The 24,294-nt window shown below is 42.5% G+C and overlaps 1 protein-coding gene across 5 annotated transcripts; it reads left to right on the top strand.

Annotated features, from left to right (window-relative positions):
- The first annotated feature begins 1,681 nt into the window (after positions 1-1,681).
- epn2 (epsin 2) lies at positions 1,682-24,218 on the top strand. Of its 5 annotated transcripts, none has more exons than XM_079564015.1 (10): positions 1,683-1,903; positions 9,000-9,622; positions 11,864-12,012; positions 14,870-14,982; positions 15,122-15,226; positions 17,535-17,661; positions 19,041-19,196; positions 19,641-19,670; positions 21,846-22,073; positions 22,419-24,218. In XM_079564015.1, exons 2-10 carry the CDS (start codon positions 9,195-9,197, stop codon positions 22,736-22,738), a joined length of 1,656 nt encoding a protein of 551 aa, XP_079420141.1. In that variant the 5' UTR covers positions 1,683-1,903; positions 9,000-9,194; the 3' UTR covers positions 22,739-24,218. The 5 variants fall into 5 exon arrangements, with proteins under 5 accessions (XP_079420143.1, XP_079420144.1, XP_079420141.1 ...); XM_079564014.1 differs by having other exon boundaries at positions 19,641-19,733; XM_079564017.1 differs by lacking the exon at positions 21,846-22,073 and having other exon boundaries at positions 1,682-1,903; positions 19,641-19,733.
- Positions 24,219-24,294: the final 76 nt, after the last annotated feature.

Genomic DNA, 24,294 nt, shown 5'->3' with positions numbered 1-24,294 from the left:
CTGTGACGTTTTGATCAATCCCTTCCCTCCTATTTTTAACCATTACTGTACGTAGCCACAGAGGAGGACTAATTTTAGCCCAGTGCGAATTTGTCATGTCTATTCGTGGAATGCGGTTGGTCGTAACAGCGAGATGGCACGGTGTGTGTGTGGCCACGGAGAGGATCTGTTCTGCTCAGCCAGGTTCAGACGTGACGTGGGCACACGCAGGGAGGAGCGGGAGCGCGGGATGGAATGCCGTCCTGCAGTCTTTGTCAGGCTTGTCTTGACACACCCATAACGTGTATGACCATGCATGCGGAGGTTGGGTAGGTGAGAGGTGAAATGTAAATGCCTTCACAACCCGTTTGTCATTCGGTAGCAACAAAATAGACAGTTAACACGTCCACGAGCAAAGGACGTAATCTCAGAACAAATTGTGTTGCAAGTCAGCTGAGAAATATTCCAGTGGCGTTGTCATTGTTGTTCCAGGTGCACAGGCTGTGTCCTTCCTTGGGTAAAGGGCGGCGTTCACATAGATTTGATTGTTATGATTTCAGATGGAGGGCAGGGACAAGTCTAATAATGTTTGGTCGTTATTTGTTAGGGTTTAGGTCCATAAACCTGACATATTATTCTTCTGAATGAAATAACTCACCAACATCCCCATCCATGTTTTTAATATTGTCACAACCTTTGGACAACATTACGATAAAAGACGAGTTGATGCGTACCTGTCTGGTCTTTGAAGAGCTGGAAGAGCTTGGTCGCTTCTAACTTCACCCCGTTTGGAGCTATAGGAATATACTGGGAGAGGCCAAATGCTACATTTTTGGTCTTTTTGCGTGACTATGGGCACACAGTTCTTCCATACTGTGATATGTTCTTCACTGAGCTTAGACGAGTTGATGCGTACCTGTCTGGGGTCTGTGTGTGCCCGTTGGACGAGCGTGGTAGCTTCCAACTTCACCCCCGTTTAGAGCCATAGGAATACATTGGGAGAGGCCAAATGCTAACAACATCTTTGGTCATTTTGCGTGACTGAGCGCACACACAAAGACCAGACAGGTACGTATCAACTCGTCTACGCTCAGGTACGAACATATCTCAGTATGGAAAAACGGTGGCCTGTTCCTGTACGTTCATTCATGCTGTCAGAGAAGACATGGAACTTTATGCCGGGTTTTGTTTCATGTACATAGACTCAGTAATTAAGCCAAAATATAGTAAGTTCAGTATAAGTTTGTATGTTCCATTACCAACATACAGTTTGTTAGAATGTGACAGCTGCCTGCGGTCAAGAAGACGTCTTTTGTCTGGGTTGCTGTGTGTAAACAAATGTGTATATAATTTTGTACTTACATTGTACTTCACGCAGGACAGTACAAGAGCCCTAAATTAAACCAAAATTATGTAAAATGTGATTTGTGTCAGAATCTTATTATATATGGAGAGAATATAGAGAATATAGAGAATACACCATGGATTGAAAGCTGACATATGTGCTGCCCTGTTGCATGTTGTCACTTTATGAAAACTTAAGTCATTAATGGTTGTGCGGTTTCAGAAGAGCAGCACTTTCTTTCTTTATTCATTATCATTAAACCATGTGTGAAAGTCATGTATCTTCTGAGCCAGCAATAACCCAGCCTGGCAGCTTCCCGAACATGCTACGGTCACACCCTGCAGCCTCCCTCCCCACACATGCCCGCCATGTTCTGGAGGAGGAGGAGGAGACAGGCTACGTGTAGCTTGGCTTAGCTGGCTTAGCATTAGCAAAATATAGCTAAGCGGAGGCGCAACAAGCTCCTTGGGCGCCCAAATAAGTGCACTATCTTTGTTGTTTTCGTGGGATTACCGCCGCTTTCTCGTGTTTTGATACTCCCGGGGCGACATCGACGCAGACGGCGCGACAGAGCACACGGTAAGTTCGCTTCTTTCGACTCTGGAGTTGATTTGTTTTGTTTCCCAACAGTGCCCTGTTATTCGGGGCTGGTGATGTCTCCGCCGAGCACCCCTTTTCACCGGCTAGCCCGACAACTGCTAACTAGCACGCTGCTCGATCCCCACTTTCCCTCCACGGTGTCGCCCTGATCGTTGACTTACTGGCTTTTATTGGAGGCAAACTCAGCCCAGAGGTGAAGTTTGAAGCCGAGGCTGTGCGCAGTCGTCGGCTCCTGGAGCTTTTCTGTGAAGCGAGAGCTGCTGTGGTTTGCTAACCTACTGGGCTAGCTTTGATCCAACTTTTGCAAAGTGGTCTCATACGAACTTTATCAAAAGACACGCAGTCTATCATCAAACAGATGTCTACGTGTTATTCTGAAACACCCAACACTTTGTTTTTACGCAACAGTTGCTCTGGGGACGTCGTCCAAACACCGCAATAGTTGGGAGTTTTCACACTAGTAGCTACTTGGACAATTTGTGAAGCACATCACCCCATCTCTGCCTAACTCCTACCGTGTTCCTTTTCACTATTTCGCAATAACTTGTGACTCATCTTCGTCTCCTTCACTGGAAGTGGCCCTGCAAGTGCCTTCTGACACCCAGACCTGCGCTTCGTTTTCTCCTCTTCCTTCTGTTGCGCAAACAGTTTACTCAGGCTAAAGCGGAAGAAATCGCGTTATATTTACCTGATAAACAACACATGTAAACCCCTAGCAGTTGTTATCGATTCAGATCAGTTAAACGCCGAGATTAGCAGAAACCCGGAGTACTTTATTTAAAGCCCATCGCCTGGTGTTGGTGCGCGCAACCTGTTCGCCAAAACGCATTGTCATTTTACGCGCAAGTCGCTTTTGTGCCCTCTTTTACTTCTCCTGGGCGCTGCCTCTTTGCTGGCACGTATACACCGATTCACCCCTGCAATCTGTCTCAGAGTAAATAAACGGGACCCTCTATTATACTAGTGGTGTTCATTTTTTACGATCCCGGCTAAGAAATAAAGGCGCTATAATAACAAAACAAAAAGAAGAAGAAATGAGGTGGGGTGAGAAACGGCTGAGGCTTTGTCCATTGTCAGGGAGATTGTCAGCCCCAGTGGGTGACACATGCATCGTCACCGTCCTCCGATAGCCTCTGACTCTGAGCACAAAAGCCGATGTTGACAGGGCTGATCTGGAGACGGTTTGCGCGTCCAGTCTTCTTGCATTGTTTTGAGGAGAGTGGAACCCATCAAACTCAATGAGTGCGGGATGTGATTGCCTGTTATCGCCAGTGCAGATCGGTTGTGCCCTCGCTGCGAGTGGAGCCTGGCGAGGTACCTGCTCCCGGCGTCTTCAAGATAATCATGTTTTCCTTGTTTTTTTGGCCACGGGACATGATGATGATAACAACAGCGGAGCGGAATTGCGCGGAGCAATTAGGGAAACAGGAGATATAAACTCGCGCGGCACAGTTTATCGCGAAACATATTATATTGCGATATTAGGTGATGTCCATGTTCGTATCGTCCAAAATAGCCACGATATTTAGCAAGAATAACTAGTCTTCCATTTGTCGGCGATTGACCCATTTTTTGTAAAAGTACAGTGAGTTATAACTTTCCTTTCAGTTTAGTTTACCCTGAGTTTTGGTTATGATTTAGTATTTTTTTGAGGCCTTGTTTGACACAAATTTGATGGAACATACCGCGTTGAAACGGTTCAGTAATATATCTCAATAGTGTCATTGCTGTTTTTCCCCACTCAGATCACAGATCGCAAGGTCTATTGTGCAGCCTGCAGGGCCGGCATGTTTGATCCAATTTATTAATACTGGTAATTTGAAAAGGACACACCTACCCAAATAATTGCAGCTTTTTTGTGTGTGATAATAACATTTGATTCACCTGCAATTCATCTTCCAGCCTTTCGTGTTTGAGTATCGGGTAATCTTAAAGCTCCTGTACCTAATTTTTCCCGATTTCCAAACAAAAAAATTAAACTGGCTGAGTTTAATAACTTTTTTTTTTTCTTCTTTGTAAAGTCCGAAGTAGTTTGTAAGTTCCTAACATCCTGATTCTTCGCAAGGTGTGAATGCGCTTCACTCTCAAGGAGCCTCGTGGCTTGACTATGTTTACAATGTTAGCTTCTACCAGGCTAATTGTTTTTAGCATCGGTGCTGCTACATCTGAATAACGATCGCCCATATTACGCTGCAGTTAATGCTAAGTGCTTCTTTTTTCCACAAATGTCTGCAAACATGATATTCTACAAAGGGGGAAAGTGTATTTCAGTTGACTAAAACTCGAGTATAAAAATTAGGGATGCACCAATACCAGTATTGGGTATCGGGCTGATACCACATGCTTGTCATACTCGTATTCATTCATGAGGTGCCGATACCAGAAACCGATACCACTTGGGGCCGGCTGAGGAGGAGAGAAAATGGCAACAAACTGGAGAATTCTTCAGTGGAAATACAATATTCCACATAGAGCTGACTTTATTACAGACTACACTCCCTAAATCAGAGTCTGTGCTGGATTTAACCAGAGCTAAATGTTGTTGGTGCTAAACTAGCCGCTGTTGCTATTGGCTAAGTTGCTATAAACGCATGAGAAAATCCACACAGAGCTGTCGTAAAGGCGAAAAGAGACCATTTATCTGCAGTAATAAGTAACAATACTATTGAGCATGAGGAGCTTTTGGACATGGGCTGTTCTGTCTATGATGGACAGTGCAATAAAAATGAAAAATAATATTGATTGAAAAATAAATAAATTGGCATCTGTTCAATTCTGATATAACTTCTCTTTAAAGTGTCGCCTACTTTACTCAAGGAAATGTAAATGAGTAAATGAACTAATCGTATCGGTGCATCCCTAATAAAAATAGGTTTTATGATAGATTATACTATTACTGAAAGATGTATTCTTTAGGCATGGTAGGTGAAGTGTCTCCGAAAGCCCTGGTTGTAGTGGGGGATCGAACCACCAACCTTAAGATCGATCATCGCTTTAGTACTTGTAAAACACTGATTTAGGATGGGCACTCTTATGTTAAATCAAGAACGTTTGTGAACCCTGAGGGGCAAGTGCTGAAGAAGTGTTTTGTAAAAAAATATTTAAATTTTGTTGCGACACACGTTCTTTGTCCTGTAAACCACAAAAGTTAACATTACCAAATTGACTCTGAATATGAGTCAATTTGGCCACCACCCTTCCTCATGAAAACTAAATCCTGTTTGGGGAAAAAAAGTAGTCCCTCCAGTCTTGATCTGACCAGAATAAAGCTGTACTCAGTTCCAGTGCCCGCCTCATGAATATAGATTTGCTCTCACGTCCACTCCGACCATTGAAGGCTTCAGGGCCCTGTGTCTTTGGCGCTGGGGGGGGGGGGTTGTTCCGGTGCGGAGGGGGGAGTGGGACGGACAGGACAGACTCTTCTCTCTTCCTCCTGTCTGGGCCCGGGTGAATAGGTGATTATAGCAGCAGATGTGCCATTAGCTCAGTGTCTGTATTCATGCGGATGTCGACCACCGCGCTCCGCAGGCTTCACTGGTGTCAGGGCGTTTATGGGATGTGCCAAGTTACACCCTTATACTCCAGGGTTTCAGTGGGAAATTAAAGCATTAAAAGTTAGTGGAATATGCAAAACTTAAGGCCGTACATTGGATCCAACATGCTTTAAGTCGAGAAATAGTTTCGGCGGATGTTGGAATCATGAAGCAGTCCCAATAAATACCCACCTCTTCCACCTGTAATACACATCTGTAGGTTCGATTTCCAGGCTATGCTGTTGGCAAGACTAAAAAGTAGAGATGCCCTGATCTAGCTTTTTTGCTTCCGATACCGATACCGGGGGTTTGAGTATCTGCCGATATCCAGTATTAACCGATATCCTGTGTCTGATCAATAGTTTTATCTTTTCTTGTAAACATGATGTTCCATATAAATGATGAACTAATGGAAAAACATGACTCAAAGATCACTGGACTTTGCTTTATTCAATTGGACTAGCTTCAAGCCCCTCAGCTCCTCTTGCTCCTTGTTTCAATAAAAATAAATAAATAAATGCCACTGGTCTGTTGTTGTGAAGCTATGGTGAGTGTTTTACTCCATAATGAAAGGATTAAGCTTTGATCGAGAGGTGAGGAAAGAGTGAGAGAACTACATTCAAACGTGGCAGAAAGTTTTAAGAAGTCAGTTTTGCATAATATCCACTGTTGTTTTTTTGGCAGCTCTCATAGTTTTCGGGATTTCTTTTTTTTTGTTGACAAAAATGGTCTTTCGTCACATCACATTTTGTCATTTCCATGGGATTAGTCCAGTTTTTGTCGTTTTCGCAGAAAGGAAAAAATCTTCATGTGTTTTAGCTGAAGAAAACTGGACTAAAACTTTAAGTCCGACTAACCACTTTGTAACATTTTCATCTCAGCGCGTCATGTTTTCTTCACCAAACGTTAAAGCAATTCTGAGTAACTTGTTTACCTTGATAAATCCTTTTCGTAAATCCCTCCGGGGGTAATACAAGTGTTAATGGGATGATTGGGGGTCTTTCATCTCCCCATGGTGTCTCTGGCCAGAAAACCATGTTTGCATCTTGTCTGCCACCGGGTCGGAGGCCACAATACACACTAATAGAATCACGAAGAAGAAGCTAACAGGCTAACGGGCAAAGCTAAAATGATCTCCATTGTGTAATTGGATGTACAATATCCCTCTCTCCTTTCGTCTTTGCAGTATTTACTCTCACGGACAATTGATAAGTAAAAACCGCAACATGCTACGACACCTGCAGTGGCGCTTAAGTTACTTAGTACTGCTTTGACATAGGGCTGAACGATCGAGGAAAGAAATAAACCAGAATCATTAATCCATCTTGATTTTCGATAGATTTTTTTTTTTTCATAATACAATTAAATGTAGCTGAACATGAACTTGCACATACTTTTTATATAAACCTCAGCTTGAACTATAATACCATACTAATTTAATTTATAAAGCACTTTGAAGATCATACAAGAGGAAATGTTATCATTTAACACAGAAATCGTGAGGCAAGGCTTCATTGTCTCCAAAAGCAGGTGCTGTTTCTGCCGAATAAATGGCCATAAACCTGTTGATTATAGAGATTGACCAAAGTAGAGATGGATTTTGATTATATTTTTTTATTCGGTCAAAATTATGACAAAAGATTTACATTCAGTTAAGTATACTTCTTCATTACATAACATACAGAATGACCGAAAAAATTTCCATTAATCGCCCGGCTCTACGTCATCGTCCTGGAGAAAACTTTGTACATTTGTTTGATTTTCTTATTTGTTTGTGACATTGAAAATAAGAAATTGACTTGCAGGTATTTGCGTCAACCCCTTTACTCGCTCTCCTCCTGCCTGTCCAGCTGTCTGACTGTTAGACAGGAAGCGCAGCCCAACAAAAGAAACATAAAAACATAAAAGCTAATGCATTCTGAGCACAACAGGCCGCTTACAATTTGGCGCGGTCAATTGAAGAAGGTGTCTTGGTGTTGAGACAAGTTGGTGCACGCTGCCGGCAGAGATCGCGTTACCGGGTTGAACAAGTCATTGTAGGGCCGTGCACCTGAAGGACCGTCCTGAACATCTGTGCTGATGATTCCCTCTGATGACGCTGCCGCCAAGTGAAGGAGCCATGTTTCACTACGGCTCAGTTACGACATGTGGGGCTGACCAGAAGAGTTTGGGATGAAATGTTATAAATCTGTCACGTTGGGGGTAGGCCTGCAATCAAACCCCTAACAAACGGCCCTATGGTTTTACTGTAAGACTCTATTATATTATGTTTGTAGTAGTATCTTGTGTATTCTCTCAGTCACACTGAAGCTTTAAGTCTTTGCGTGAATTGTGTCAAAATAATGTAATATTCTTTGTAAATGGTGACGTCGCTTCGTGGCTTTGAAAATATTTGGTTTAAGCAATGAAAAGCACTGACTTGCTGGTACCAGTATAAACCCTGTCAAGCCATGATTTGTTTTGCGTCCCAGAAGGGCTGGGCATCGTTGCTTTTTTTTGCATACCCGTCCTTGAACAATACTATAGAGCGGGCACATCTCTTTCAAAACGGGTGCTCGATTTTGCCGATTTGGGCTAAAGCCGGAATGTTGTTAATAAAATCTCAGTTTTTGCAAGATTTACAGTGTGCGGGAGATTAAATTTTTCACATTCGATACCTTTACTAAAATATGATATTATATTTTATGCTTGTATAACCATAAAACAGAACAATGATGTTGTTACAATGATTTATTCCATAAAAGACCATTTCTTTCCTTATTTATCTGAACTACGGCTGGACAATTCCGGACAGATATTGCAGATATTGCAATTGAGCATCGAACTGCACAAACTTCTAAAACTGCTGTTAAACATCATGGTACATTTCAGCTTCATGCAGCAACAAGTAATCTACGAGAGGCAACGAGGCATTTTATGGAGTTGTCAGAAAAAATGCTTCGTTCTCACTCTCTCCTTTTTCAGCTGCATGAATGCATTCTTAAAATCTGAAAAGCTGCAAAACGCTGCCTGTTTTATGAAAATCCACCTCATATTACACATGACGTTAAACGCAGTTTAATACAATGCTACGCACATATATGGAGGTGATCAGCTTTTTTGATCCCCCACAACCCGCTCCCGAACAAATGATGATTCTGTGACACAACTGGTCCTGCCGGTTGTGAAATAAGTTGTTTTTTACGAGCGATGAGTTGGACTGTGCGAGACGCACATGGAGTTTGTTTTCAGTGACTGCAGCGCAGACCAACATGATTCTCCTTCAGACACTTCTGATTGGCAGAGGCCAAAGGAAGTGAGGCTCCATACTTCTGATTGGCGAGCATGTCCATCACTTAAACGCTGGAGACACCAGGCAGGACAAAAAACAAAAACGCCTGTGCCTTGAGGTTAGGGAGGCGTAGACTACTGAGGCGCGGCCTGCTTGAACTAAACTGCAGGCATCAAAACTTGGTATTTAATGTAAACCAGGGAATGAACTGTTTTCTATGTTTTTGTCTCTTCTGTAATGATCTCTAACCAGTGTCTTCCGTTTGCCGCAGGTGGTGCCGTGGTGGTGCGAGCAGCCCGCGGTGCGAATGTGGAGATGGTTTTAACACGCGCCGCTTCTGAGGACTCCGCAAACCCCTCCAACTTCCATACGGGACACTTGTACCCAGGCGGCAACATTTGAACCAAAAGATCTGAACTTTTTTTTTTTTTTATTAGCTTAGCACCGCATCAACCCGACCGCCATCATGCCGAGCACGTTTCGCCGAACGATCAAGAACACGGTGAACAACTACACCAATGTGGAGCGCCAAGTCCGCGAGGCCACGTCTAATGACCCGTGGGGGCCCTCGTCCTCGCTCATGTCCGAAATCGCCGACGCCACCTACAACGTGCAGATATTCGGCGAGATCATGTCCATGATCTGGAAGCGCCTGAACGACCACGGGAAGAACTGGCGGCACGTGTACAAGGCGCTGACGCTGCTGGACTACCTGATCAAGACGGGCTCGGAGCGCGTGGTGGTGCAGTGCAAGGAGAACATCTTCGCCATCCAGACGCTCAAGGACTTCCAGTACATCGACAAGGACGGCAAGGACCAGGGCATCAACGTGCGCGAGAAGAGCAAGCAGCTGGTGGTGCTTCTGAAGGACGAGGACCGGCTCAAAGCCGAGAGGTGACGCACTTTACTTGGGTGGAGGTTCAGTCAGTGTTGGCCAACTGGTGGACCATGGGCCAAAACTGGGTCATGGAACTATTTTTGTAGGGCCGCGAGCTCTTCCCAGGGAGCATTCCTTTTAATATCTAACAGCTGAAAAAGTATTACAGGATTTCCGCATGGCTTTAGAAAGGGAAAAAAGTTCCATGACAAAATGAAGGCCTTAAATGTCATTAAAACTTTAATTGGATTCAAACTGACATTGCATCTAAATTTCTTGGAAAAAAACAACATTGTTTTGCTGCATCAGTTCCTTTAGAAATGCAGAAATGATGGTTCAAAACTAGGGGTCGACCGCTATGTTGGCCGGCCGATATTTGGGCACTGTACTGTATTGGCCGATAAAAGCCGATATCTCCGGGACCAAAAGCGATGGAGACGTCCCGTGTATTGGGAAAGAGCTAAGCCAGGGTTTTAAAATGATTCCCCCCACAACATCCTAGGCCAGGGGAACTGAGAAACATCGCGATTTGTTAGCTACAAGTTTAAAAAGCACAAGCACCTCAGTGAAAAACCTCCGCAATTGTATTTTTGTTTGCCCCCCAAATAATGTGGCTAGCAATAGCATGCTAAAGCGTAGCCTGATAAGCCACACCCACTTCTTTTCTGTGCAAAAGTGGGTCTGGACATACGCGATAAACAAGTGACTGATTGGCGGCTAAGGCTGAACCAATCACGACCGTCACAGAGAATTGACAACGTTAGTCACTCGCCGCACCGCTATGTTGTGGTTCAGTCAACAGTGACACCAAAACTAGTCATGGATGAAGGAGACGAGGATTGTGCCTTCTCGTCAGGTTATATTCAGTTCATATTTTGTGAATTTGATGACAGCTGCCGCCACGTGCGCTAATCGCTGATTGGTTTATTTCACTGACAATCTGTGCGGGTTAGGCTCGCTCGTTCAAACTGCTCCAACTGCTCCGTGACCAGACTAACTTCCCTGAATGGACAGGGAATCGTGTGGCAAAGCTAGGCACGCTAAAGCTAGAATGCTAATGCTAACGGCAACTAATCAAGGAAAGAAACTATGATTGGAATCTGGATCACGTAAGGAAATAAAATAAAATCGGCCACTGCTGGAGCGGCCAAGTGTTTGTATTTTATTTCAAGAAATAACTGAATCTAACATAATATGATCAGATCTCTTTGTGAATTCTTAATATTAATGCAAACCTAAAAACTTCATCTAGCCAAGGATGTTTAATGTAGAAAAGTCCAGTGATTCTTGTTTAATGTTTTTACATTACTTATTAATTGATATGATCGATAAATGGCAACATTTCCTTTGCATGAAACATTAAAACTATTGATCTCACACTGGATAAAAGAGGACCATTCATTCAAGCCACTTATAAGAAAGTGTCTTTGTGTCAATATCGAAAGATACTCAAACCCCCAAGTATCGGTATCGGGAGTAGAAAACCTGCATCTCTTGACAGGAATGTTTTTGTCACAGTTCAATATTGACACAGTTTACTGTTTAGAAGCTTCATACACAGGATTATAGACATTTGTAAAAATCAGCCAAAAATATTGTCTGTGCACATCGGCATCGGCCAATGAAAACCCCCAATCCTCTGTTCAATACACGTTCACCTGCATATTTGGCTGAAATTGTACACAATTATTTACTCAAAAGTTTCCTCTTTCCCTTTTTGCTTTAGAATTTAGAAATTTCCCCTCATTAATTAATTTGACGGAATGTGGCATTAAAAATCTAGCAGTCGGGGATTAAAATTTAAAAGCATTAAAATGGACTGGCTGCTGCCTGTGTGACCCTGTGTTAGGACAGTGCAGCTGATGGTCAAGTACATGTGACACCGCTCTGTCCTCAGCCCGTTCCACTCACACAATTTGCTGAATGTCTCTCCCCGCTCTTCGTCCCCTTTCACACTCTGTCTGTGCAGCATTTACACTTCATCACTAATGTGAGGATTTGCTTTTCCATTATTCACTGATCAAACCGGAACTGTGTTTTGCGCCTCTGTGGTTAATGTTTCTGTTTTTGAGGAAACTGAAGTGAAGACGTTCTCTGTCCTATATTTAGCACAAAAGTCACGGCGCACCCCTCCCAAACTGTCGGGGCAGAGGGCGCAACACAAAATGTAGCGTCGACTCGTTTTAGATCTTTGCATGTAGTTCATTTCAAGTGGTGATTTGAATAAGCCATTAAACGTCCATTCTCTGTCGTTGCAGGTCTCAGGCGCTGAAGACCAAAGAGCGCATGGCTCAGGTTTCCACCGGCAACAGCATGGGCTTCGGCCGCGGCTCGTCGCAGCCCAACCTGGCCACGTACAGCGAGGAGTACGGCCGCTCCGAGGGCTCCCCGGCCTCGTACCACGGCTGTACGTACAGTAACTTCCCCCGCTGCTGACTCATGTGCTGCGTGTGAAACTTTGGCCTACATCTTTACATCAGGCCCCTCCCCCCCCCCCCCCCCCTGCACAGCTGCATTCCGCCAGAGAGGAAGCAGAGGTCACCCCCTACAAACTGTCAAGCACAGACGGGCAAAATCGACTCCTCTCCAGCTGCTTTGTTTGGCTAAAGTTTCACGAAAATCTTAGTTAAAGTGATAGTCTGTAAGTTTGCAAAGTGAGGAGAGTGAAATGTGAAAGTAAACAATCAAATCCTCCCCTCTTTAACCACAAAGCTCTTCTTAGTTTGCAAAATGAGGAGAGCAGGAACAGAATTATCAAAAAGAACGATCAAGCTCCTCCCCCTGCCTCCTGATTGGACCAGACAGGCTGGTTCACAGGAAAAGCTTGTGTCATTGGTTGACGGGGGAGGATACAAGACTCTGAATAGTTGCTGAGATCTGGGGAGGAGGGACTTTACAAAAATAATATATATATTACTTACTTTACATCAAAATGCTGGACCAGGTGGTTGATTTTGTTCATTTTATAAAATTTGTAAAACATTTAGACTTCCAGACTATCACTTTAAGATGAGCTTAATTAAAAATGACTTCATTTGAGTTTACAGTTATGCCATGCCATGATACTTTTATACAACAGGAGTATTTTGTTTTATACTTTACAGAACTGAAATAACCACAGCACAAAACCTTGAGGCTAACTTTTCCTAAACTACAACAGATCATGTCTTTCTGTAGTTTTGGAAACTCAGTCTGTCCTTCAAAATATGAGGAAAACATGATACAAAACGAATTAAACTGCACTTTTTAGCTGTCGTGACTGAAAAATGTTGTATTTGGGCATAAAAATAGCATTTCATTTGACTCTCTGCTACCTGCATGAACCCTACTTTACTTATTATTCTTAAAGGAATATATTCTCCGTCAATTTAAAGGGGCTACAACACACACCGCCTTGTGTTTTGTCGAGTTTTGTGTGCGTGTGTGTGTGTGTGTGCGCCTCAGAGGTGGTGGAGGCATCGCCCGCTGAGTCATCATCAGACGAGGAAGCTGAAAGATTATCCGTCCAATCGCAGAGGAGCCAGGCAGCGCGTGTGGGCGGGGCCTAACAGGATATTTGGGATTCCACTGAGCGTTCAGCGACTGGTTCAGGCCGCGTGAAGTCGAGCTGCTGCTTTTGTGGTCGTCCATTATTTCAGTACCGGAAAAGAAATGAGTTCAAGTATTTTTTTTAAAGCTGACTCTTTCGAATTCAATGCGTCCCTGGGGTTTGGATTCAACAGCTTCCATTGTGCCTTTAAGCTCGTGATAGTTTAACGTTTCTTAAAAGCTTATGGGGAAAAGAGCAGGGTTGGTGCTGGGCTGCACAGCGACTGCTTCTGTTAGCTACATTTCAGTGCTTAATTCGATCACACACAAATGAATGTGGCGGTGAACGGGCTCTGCTCTTTCCTCTCTGCTGCGCCAGTGGAATGCCATGTTGTTGTAATAATCCATAAATGGCCGTTCCCACAGTGATGCCAGTAGAGCCGCTTGTTTGAGTTGGCCTCACCTTGTGTTTACATGCGCTTTCTTGTTCTTCCCGTTCAAACCTTTGCTATTTATCGCATCACCAGTTTAGTTTAAGAAAAGGTTTATGGTTGAGTTGGAGTAGACGTTGATATATATATTTAGAGTGAAGTTTAAAGGCTCCTAATAAAGTAAACTGATATTTGGAAGCTAGTTCAAGCTGTTTGTTTTTAGCATCAGCGCTACTTCCGGGTTTGCGATCAGGGGCTTCACTTTGATTAAATTCCGTTTTCCGTTGATAATACTGTTTTAACCTCTTAACTCCCGCCTGAACCGAGAGGATCTTTTTCCTCACGTCATTAGATTTTTTTTTCCATCATTTTTTTGTTGGGTATTCAACTCATTTTTGTACTTTTTTTTTCATTTTTTTTTTTCATTTTTTGTCACATTTTTGTCACAATTTGTCACATTTTTGTCATTTTTTTGTTGTTATTTTTTGTCACATTTTTGTCATTTTTTCATCAATTTTTCGTCACTTTTTTATCAATGTTTTCTCACTTTTTTGTCACATTTTTGGTCATTTTTTCGTCCATTTTTTTAATCAATTTTTTGTCACATTTTGTCATTTTTTGTTACATTTTTGTCATTTTTTTTGTCACATTTTTTGTCACATTTTTTGTCACGTTTTTTGTCACATTTTGTAATTTTTTGTCACATTTTTGTCATATTTTTGTCATTTTTTCATCAATTTTTTGTCAATTTCTTGTGACATTTTTGCCAATTTTTCATCAATTTTTCGTCACTTTTTTTGTCAATGTTTTCTCACTTTTTTTGTCACATTTCCAGCATTGTTTTCGTCTCAGTTTTGTTGCTATTTTCACAGCTCTTTTCCAGAAGCTTTTGGACTGGGGTAAAGCCAAACTGGAGAAAATGTGCTCGGTTCAGGCGGGAGTTAAGGGGTTAATAGGATGCTGAGGTGTAGAAGAGGTTTGAAAAGTCATAATTAAACTGTTTTCAATCTTTTTAAAGTGATACTTCCAGACTGTAAACACTGGAGTAGCCACTTGACAAAGCCATTGTTCTTTGAGAAACTCAGTGTTTCCCTTTAAGGCCTCAGTGCTCAAAGATAAACTCGAGAATTAGAGGATCTGTCCCAGAGCCAGTATGCCTCTGAGATAAACCTGGTCTTTTGAGTGTTAGAAAAGTGAGTGTAGTGCAGTTCAATACATTCATCCAATCAAAAGAAAAGTAATTTTATCATTGCACTTATCATTATCATTTCATAAATTTTCCTGTTCATTCTTTTTTTCTTACAGCCACATCTCCAGCCCCGGGGTCCGAGCTGGAGCAGGCCCGACCCCAGACCAGCGGCGAAGAGCAGCTGCAGATTCAGCTGGCTCTGGCTATGAGCCGAGAAGCAGCTGAACAGGTGAATTTTTTACCTTTAAGCTTTTTCAGAATTGACAGTAACTGTATCTGCAGTCAGTCAGCTTTTCATCTGAGGTTCTGGGGAGTAAAGGAAAAAGAAATCTCAATGGTGTGTGTGCGTGTGTCTTGTTTGTGTTCAGGAAGAGCGCCTACGCAGGGGAGATGACTTGAGACTACAGATGGCCTTGGAGGAGAGTAAGAAAGAAGAGCCAGACACGGCAAAACTGCCCAAGAAAAAGAAGGAGGTAAAGTCACACTGAGAGGCTCGTCTGTTGAAGTGTGCTCTGGAATTACACACACGGCTCCTTTTGATTTTTGTTTTTTTATGAGGTTTTCTCCAAGCACAAGGTCAATTAAAATGTCTCCACAGTGGATTCTATGATTAAAAGACTTCAATCAGTAAAGAAGTCATCTTTAAAAAGCCCCTCAAGGCTGGACCATCAGTGTGATTTAAATAATGGACGTGCGACATAGTTGACATTCCGGGCCGTTTCAGGATTGAGTGCTAATTGCAGACCTCAGACTCTCCTCAGACGTTTTCCCTTCCTTAAAGCAAATCTAAAACTTATGGTCGTTTGAGCACGGAGATCTCTGTGACACGGCTAGGGCTGGGTACTGTTGCATTTCTTTTATACCAGTACTTTAAGCGATGCTTGGTTTTCGATACTGATGCCTGAACAATACTTTTTCTGACAATACCTACAGGAAAATATTTATCATCTAGAACCGGAAAACTGAACAATAAAGAGTGGAAGATCTGCAAGTGTCAGGTTCATCACCGATGCCAGGAAATGGGGAATCATTTTGGAAAAAATTGGGTGAAATTATGGCAAAAAAAAAAAAGTTGCCGCGGGGAAAAAGGGGGAATATATTGGGTAAAAAAGGGAAATATATAGGGTGAAAAAAAAGTAATGTATTGGGTAAAAAAGGGGAACATATTGGATAAAAAAAGGGGGAATATATTGGGTAAAAAAGGGAAATATATAAGGTGAAAAAATAGGAATGTATTGGGTAAAAAAGGGGAACATATTAGGTAAAAAAAAAGGGGCAATATATTGGGTAAAAAAAGGAATGTATTGGGTAAAAAAGGGGAACATATTGGATAAAAAAAGGGGGAATATATTGGGTAAAAAAGGGAAATATATAAGGTGAAAAAATAGGAATGTATTGGGTAAAAAAGGGGAACATATTGGGTAAAAAAAGGGGGAATATATTGGGTAAAAAGGGGAAATATATAGGGTAAAAAAAGGAATGTATTGGGTAAAAAAGGGGAACATATTGGGTAAAAAAAGGGGGAATATATTGGGTAAAAAAGGGAAATATATAGGGTGAAAAAAAAGGAATGTATTGGGTAAAAAAGGGGAACATATTGGGTAAAAAAAGGGGGGATATATTGGGTTAAAAAGGGAAATATATAGGGTGAAAAAATAGGAATGTATTGGGTAAAAAAGGGGAACATATTGAGTAAAAAAGGGGAACATATTGAGTATAAAAAGGGGCAATATATTGGGTAAAAAGGGGAAATATATAGGGTAAAAAAAAGGAATGTATTGGGTAAAAAAGGGGAACATATTGTGTAAAAAAAGGGGGAATATATTGGGTAAAAAGGGAAATATATAGGGTGAAAAAATAGGAATGTATTGGGTAAAAAAGGGGAACATATTGAGTATAAAAAAGGGGCAATATTGGGTAAAAAGGGGAAATATATAGGGTAAAAAAAGGAATGTATTGGGTAAAAAAGGGGAATATGTTGAGTAAAAAAAAGGGAATATATTGGGTAAAAAAAGGGGGAATATATTGGGTAAAAAAGTGGAGTATATGGGGTAAAAAATGATAATGGTAAAAATGGGCCAAAAATATGAAAACAATGTGTAAAAGATAACAAAAAATGGGGAAAACATTGGGCAAAATAACTGAAATATAAAATAGGGGGGAAATGGGCAAAAACTGGGGGAAAAATAATTTATTTATCTAAAGCTTCGAGATTTAAATTTATTAAGATTTATTTTGGTTCCTGCTTTCGACACTTTCATTATATCATGCTGTATCGGTTAACGGTACCCAGCCCTAGGCACGGTTGACGTTTGAAATATGTATGTCATCTAAAACATTTAAAGTACAGGGTAAAAACCTGGTCCAGTCTTTAAATTACACAAAGGCTGTGGCATCATTACGAGGTGTGTGCACCACTGCTGTTACGTAATGGATTTTCCCAGGCGTTTATGTTGTTGACAAAATAATCCTCAATTATGTTTCACATGATTCTTGTTGACCAGTTAATATTTCAGGTCTTTTCTCAGCTTTGTAAATGTTGATTGAACTCTCTAATCTAATTACAACATTTGTCAGGAAACCTCCAAAAGCCTTTGAAGTGCGTTTGTGCTCAGTCGACCTCCAGCGTGACCCCTGTTTTGTGTTGGCGTATAAAAGAGCGGGCCACCATCTGTGTTTGTAAAGTGTGGAGGGTTCTGACCAAGTGACATATGGCCCCCTCACTCTTCCTCTCCGCTCGTTTCCTGTCACTGACCCTGTCCTGTCTGCGTGTCTCCCCAGCCTCAGTCGTCTTTGATGGATCTGATGGATGTCCCCGAGCCCAGTGCCAGTGCCAACCCCTGGGGCGCGGGGGCCAGTGCCGGGGCAGGGGCCGCGGCTGCATCCGCTGACCCCTGGCAGCCTTATGGTGAGGATGCACTGCTGCAGTCGAAGCATCTCACTCGAGGCTGAGACTGAAACTGATCAATTATGATATAAAGCACTCTCTGGATTCTTTGTGTTGCTTTGTTTTGCGTTATTCTTATTCTTTTATAAGTATCTGTGTAAAAATGTCTATATGAGAAGCTTTTCACAAGGACTGATATCTCGAAAATGCAGATCTCGACCCAACACATCAGCCAAGCCGTCTGTCTAGTCTCCATTCAGTGTGTGTGCGCTCTCCGCCTTGGATGGAGTCTTTGTTTCACAGGAATGCAGCCTCACCGGTCCAGCTGCATTACTTCTGCGGGGAAGGAGGGGCAGCGGAGGGATGTTAGTTTCATGAAGAAATGAAATATGGAGGTATGGGGCATAGGGAGAGACAGGAAGCAGGGCAAGGAGGGCACTCATTTCACCATTTTCCCAAGAATTGGTTTCATAGGACAGTATTTTTATTCTAATGAGCGCCACTTTGAGAACTTTTAAAGATTACAAAGATAAATGATTTTGCAAAAGAATCAAAAAGAGAGAAATAGAACAAAGAGACTCTTTATGGGTCCATCTCCATAGTTACGCAGGTTCCATCCATGGACATGAGTCCCATCAGAAGAAACCCTTAAAAACCAATCGATCCTGGAGCGTCATGGAGTAAAGGTGCCATGTTATCACTCACACAGCCGCTGGTGTTGGGTCACTAAATGGTCAAATACTCGAATATTAAGGTTTTTTCTGCCTTAAATGTTCCATAATGCAACTTTAATAATGAGATAGAGGATTAATCTGTTACATTTCCCGTATTCTGTGTCAGCCCAAATGAAGTAGTGATGATATTGTACAAAAATGGTCATGGTCATTATGTCAGTGTTGTGGGTTGGTTTAAGGTGTAATTTATTGCCCCCGTAGCGACATTTGCCCTACGCATTTGACCCATCCTTCAATGCCGCTGGGCAGATGTGTGCAGCACCCAGATCTCGAGCCAGGCTAATGGTCAGCATCACCTTTGCTGGAGGATTCCCCTATTGAGCATGTTTTGAGTTAGTGGAGTAAACCCACCTAGTCACGGAGAAAGAAATATGCAAACTCCCCACAGAAAGGCCCGCACGGTCCGGGGACTCGGCCAATGTCTGGAATGACCGTGACCAGTCAGAGTCGTATTGGCTTCTCACCTTTTATTGAAGTTTTGATGTTTGAATAACCAAGATATATTTAATTCTCGAGATGAACCAATGCACAAACACGATTCAAGAACTGACTTGTCATTTTAAGTTTCGTGTGTGTTTTGTCTTTTCAAAGTCCTCTTTCCTTTTTTTGCTTCTCCCTATCCTGTCGTGTCAATTGTCTCTTCTGACTGTCTTCCTGTCTCCCCAGGCTCTGCCCCAAAGCCTGCCGCCCCAGTGGACCCATGGGGATCTGCATCTTCTGTTCCCCCCGTCAAGAGCGCTGATCCCTGGGCACCGAGCTCTGTCCCTGCCCCCTCGGACCCCTGGGGCTCTGCAGCGGCCCGCCCAAAAACCTCCAATACAGGTTACAGCGCAGCATGTTTACTCTGCCAGCAAACAGTTTATTCAAGGGGATGAATCGAGTTTAGTTTTGCTGCTAGTTTTACAGTTTTTAAATCTATTTAATCAAACAAACTGGATTAACTGGATAAATGAAATGACTAATGGGAGTAAATTAATGGGGGAGAAAAATACTCGCATCCCCTGTTGGATGTATTGTGTTCATTTTAACGTCTCTTACTAATTTTTATGAATAATGAATTATGAACACGCCCAAAGAGTTGTAATGCCATACATTATTGGTTTGATACTTTAACCCAAATGTCACATCCAGAAGTAAATTTTTATTAACAGCTAAGGACCAGTTACAGGTTGGTGTACGAGTTGCCATGTCGCTGTGTCTCTTTTGCATTTGTCCACACCTTGTCCTGTGTGTTTAATGTCCACATGTGTATCATTGTTCCCTCAGGAAGCTTTGACCTGTTCAGTACTTCGAATGGTACGTCCAAAGAGGACTTCTCAGAGTTTGACAGTCTGCGCTCCTCCTCCTCTGTCCCCACTGGTACTCACCCTGTCCTTGTCTTTCTAATGACACGGAGTCTGTGTGCTTTCCATATGTGCCCTCACAGTGTCCCGCTATTGTTGGAGGCACTGTTTTTGCACATACATGTCTTGTCTTATGTGTCAACTACGATAGACCGAAGGCAAATGCTATACTCAAATGAAGTGGTAACTCACATGAAATTACTGTCAATTGAAAGGACTTTAAAACAAACAAACAAAAAACAATTATAATGCAAGATTGTGAGCTTGCTCCCTAACAAAAAGGGCAATGGAAAAACATTTGTGAAATTCTCAAACTTGAACTTGACGTATAGTGATTTGCTCTGGTCTAGTCGAGACACCTGGTGAACTCTGAAGCAGCTCTTTTGTGTTCTTTGTCATCAAAATGAAGCCAGCATTTTCACAGAATCTCTCTCACACATGGTCTCACATTTCATTTTAGCTCATCAAGTTCAGTTCATAGATTTAATTGTAACTGGAATCTGCCTGTGAGAGATTCTGTAAAGGGCTCAGCTGGTCTCCTTTTTTTTTTCTGGGATTTGCCCAAAAACAAGTGGTGACATTGGGCAACCTTGCCCTCGGACAATCTGCTGTTGCTGATATACTTGATAAGAATGCAAACAAAGAAGGAAAGATTTCCCAAAGTGGATTTATCAAGACATGCCACATGGTCACAACCCTTTAAAGGTCCTACAGTATATTATGTGTATACTTAGCCTTAGTGTTTTATGTTTTACATTTTGAAATAATGCACTGTGGACTCAGATCGCTTTTGCTATTTTATTATATGGCTGTGTCCTACAGAATCATTTACATTTCTTTTAAACTGGGGGAATAATACTGTTCTGATTATTTACTGTAATACATAAAAAATAGGCAATTCAAAAGTTAAGAAAAAGTATGAAAACAGACTTACAGTAACTGTAAACCATTACTCTCAATCATAGTTCTCCTGTTTTGAAAACTGATACAAGTTAAGTCCATTTATTCATTGCCCATGATACAGAAGAACACAGCCTAAGCACCTTAATTACTTTTTTCAGAGAACATGATGAGAAAAGAAAAAGGCCGTATGAAACTTAGTAAACAGAATTAACAGAACAGTATATAGTATTTATGGAAGTCGCTATAACTTAATTCAGAACTCGGAAATGTTTAGCAGATTACAGCTCTTCAACTGAGAAGAGAAGTTTGCTGCTACACAGTTCAGTATTTTGCTGTATAAGGTTTTTAAGGATTGGGTTGGGGCCAGCTCACTAGCTTTTTACTTTTTGGCTACATGAAAAAATCTCTCTTTCAAGAGGCTTCGCTGCAAAATCCATCAGGCTGTCTACCTCTGCTGTCCTCTCATAAGTGCAATATTACATTGCAGACACTTCCAAATGCATAGAGTCTTAGATAGTCACGGAAAAGAGTATTTCTAAAGAAAAAAGGAATGGTGAACTTACTGAAAATAGTTTGTAGACTGCTGAGATCTAATGGATTTTCTCAATATACATATGACATATTATTGTTAATACAGTGATTTAAAATGTGTCACGAGCCTGATTAATGGGTTTTAGGCAATGTAGAGGCAATGAGGATCTTTTCCAAAGTATTTAGCAGTTCATAGGGACATTTAATTTAACAATTTTTAAAAAAGTATTGCTATTCGCCCCCTTAAAATTATAAGGTCCTATCTGATATTTTTTGTCAAAATTGAGTTTTTCACATTTTTGTTCCCAGACTCATAGTGTACACAACACTATATCAAAGTGTTGAGGTTTTTGTGAGCAAAACGTATTACCCTTTTTAATTTTGTTCCACTTAAAACTTGTCTCTGAATGCTGATAATTCCAAGAGGACAAATTGCTGCCCATAATCGAAACACTGTGATTGTTGCTCAAAATGGCTGCCAGAATAGGAACAAGTATAATGTAATAAAGATAGGATGAATTCTTTATATTATAGTAAAGGGCAAGTGACCACTGACTAACCAACACTAATATAGAGGAAGACAGCTCAGAGAAAGTCACCAGGGAAGTGGCGAGAATGGTCCATAACAAGGATGTAATTCACATGCCTCCGAATGTGCTGGAGTTAAATCAACGAAACGCGTTTTGTTCCTCAGGTAATGGCGGCATAGCGTCCTCAGTTCCCTCGCAGGGCAGTCTGGCGAGCAGCGGCAGCCTGGACATTTTTGACCCTCTGCCCTCCTCCACATCCACCAGTCTAAACCCCATCAGGAAAACTCCAGAGTCCTTCCTGGGGCCCAACGCCGCCCTGGTCAACCTGGACTCTCTGGTGTCTAGACCAGCTCAGCCCGCCCCCGTTGTTAACCCCTTCCTGGCCTCAGCAGGTGCGACACTAACCAGACTGTAATACATGCAAAGGGAACAGGTTCTGAAATGATTAGATTCTTGGATTAGTTTAGCCGTTCATCTTCCACTCATCTCAAATCTTGCTCCTGGGCGTGTTTAAAATGTGCTCTTGAACGGCATCTTAGGAAAGTTATATTTAGAGGATTCCAAATTGCATAGGATCTAGATGGATTTTCAGCCGTGTGACATGCTAAAAGTGCATGTATCTTTAATGAAAAGCATCCAGGCTGATTGACCGTAGTTTAGCTCTCTCCTATTTTTATCTCAGAGGATAATACAAACCATTTTTACTGTTTTGACGAAGCCTCCATTTGTGTGCTCAGGTGCAGCTCCAGCACCAGCTGCAGCTGCAAACCCGTTCCAAGTGACCCAGCCGGCCCCGCCCACTCTGAACCAGATGCGGCTGAGCCCCATGCCCTCGAGCTTTGGGGTCATGGGTGAGTCGGCACAGCCAGTCACTGTGGTGCCCATGCCGGGCATGGTTTCCATGGGCCACATGGTGCCGGGGATGGGTGTGGGAGGCGGGACCATGGGCATGAGCGCAGGAATGCCAGCCTCTATGTCCATGCCGCAACCTCTGATGAGCCTGCCCCCCCAGACAGGAGCGCAGCCTGCTGGAACCACCAACCCCTTCCTTTTGTGAGGACTTCCCTTCTCTTCCACTGACTCTCCAGCTTTGTACGAGGAGAGGTCTTAATCTTGTATCCCTTTAGAACTAACAAGCCAGGTGGACCCTCCCACGGCACTGTCTGTGCTCTTTCTACAATGCTTCAAGCTGCCTACTCCCGTGGTAAGAACACTGTCCACTGTGTTTGGACTTCCAGAGCTGCCGAGTTTACAGGTGTTCCACAGACACAGACTGCTGTCAGCCTCTAATAACCTCCATGTATCTGAGATCATCCTGGTAAGCCCTGTCGCTGGAGTGTGGTGTGAGCCACATGTGCACTGTGTGCTCCAGTGGTCTTAAGCCTCACTGGATCAGTCTGACACCGAGAGGATTTGAACTGAACAGGGACTTTGCACAAATGTTTTCCCCTCTTCTTCTGCGACTGTTGGGATCACCGGTACACCTTAGCTGAGGTAGGGAGGCTCGCTTCTTCTTTATGGGAACACTGTTTCACGTCTAGGTTCTGCATTCACCTCTCCTCCTCACTCCTGATCCAGTCCATGAACTATGACTCCAAAAGGTCACAGATTTACCCTGAACCGCGCTCCACCCTCTGCTCTAGCGTGTGTGAACATGTACAGTCTGTTATTGGTCAGTAACTAACCACTACCTTTGTATGTCACTATATGTACCCAGAGAACTGTTATCACACCAGTATTTTGTTTTGAAAATCATCATACACTTTGTTTTTATTGATATTGTTTTGTGTAGGGTCAAAGGGAAGCTTCACTTTCCAAATGTCCACTTTCCCAATCTAAATGAGTGATCTAATAAGGGCATAAACGGTTACGCCTTAAGTCCATGTGCAGCCATATGTTTGAGAGAGGGGCGGGCGGCGGTGCACTGTCGCTCCAGGTTTAAAGGCCTCCAGCCGCAGCCAGAGTTCAGCTCCGAGTGGATTAACTTTGGCTAATCCACGCAAAAGAACATTATCTCTCAGACAAACACAGGGCTGTTCCTGAACCGGTCTATTGATAGCACCAGGAATCTCGCTGCAATCAACGCAACACACGTAAACAAAGGCATCTCCTAATCCGCATTTTTTTCGTATATACTCTTGGAAATCTACCGTCTGGAGTCTGCGCGAGCAAATCATGTGTCAAAAGTTCGTTTTTACATTCTACCTTTATACATCGTAGATTTTTACCCTAAGTATAGTGATTTTTAGTTGAGCAACTGTTACCAAAGTCATAGCAAAGGTTCATTCTAAACGCAGTAGGGTCACACCTCACTGACAACCCGGTTTATACTGTAGATGCGCACAGTGTCGGACACATTTATGAAAGTTTTTATTTTATCTTTTGAATATCTACAACGTTAGCTAGCAGAATAACACTTATATTGACTCGTGCGTCTCCTTTTGCTGCTGAAATGAATTGAACATGAGGAATTGCTTTAGGCGTCTAATCCCCCACATGTTACCATAGCCGATATGCCTGAAACAGCACGTTCTGCGCGAGTGCTGGTGCCCTCTCCTGGTCTCGCGTGGTATTACCACTCTAGAAGCGACTTTTGTTTCGTGTTTTTTTTGT

The sequence above is a fragment of the Gobius niger genome (genome assembly GCF_951799975.1).
Source record: "Gobius niger genome assembly, chromosome: 10".
Taxonomy (NCBI): domain Eukaryota; kingdom Metazoa; phylum Chordata; class Actinopteri; order Gobiiformes; family Gobiidae; genus Gobius; species Gobius niger.
Note: the sequence above shows the minus strand (reverse complement) of the source record. Positions and strands in the feature narration are given on the sequence as shown.

Bases quoted from the DNA above. Each gene is read 5' to 3' on its own strand.
- epn2 (XM_079564014.1), top strand. From the start codon at position 9,195: ATGCCGAGCACGTTTCGCCGAACGATCAAGAACACGGTGAACAACTAC. The intron at 9,623-11,863 runs GTGACGCACTTT...CTGTCGTTGCAG, and splicing joins GACCGGCTCAAAGCCGAGAG to GTCTCAGGCGCTGAAGACCA. The intron at 17,662-19,040 runs GTGAGGATGCAC...CTGTCTCCCCAG, and splicing joins TGACCCCTGGCAGCCTTATG to GCTCTGCCCCAAAGCCTGCC.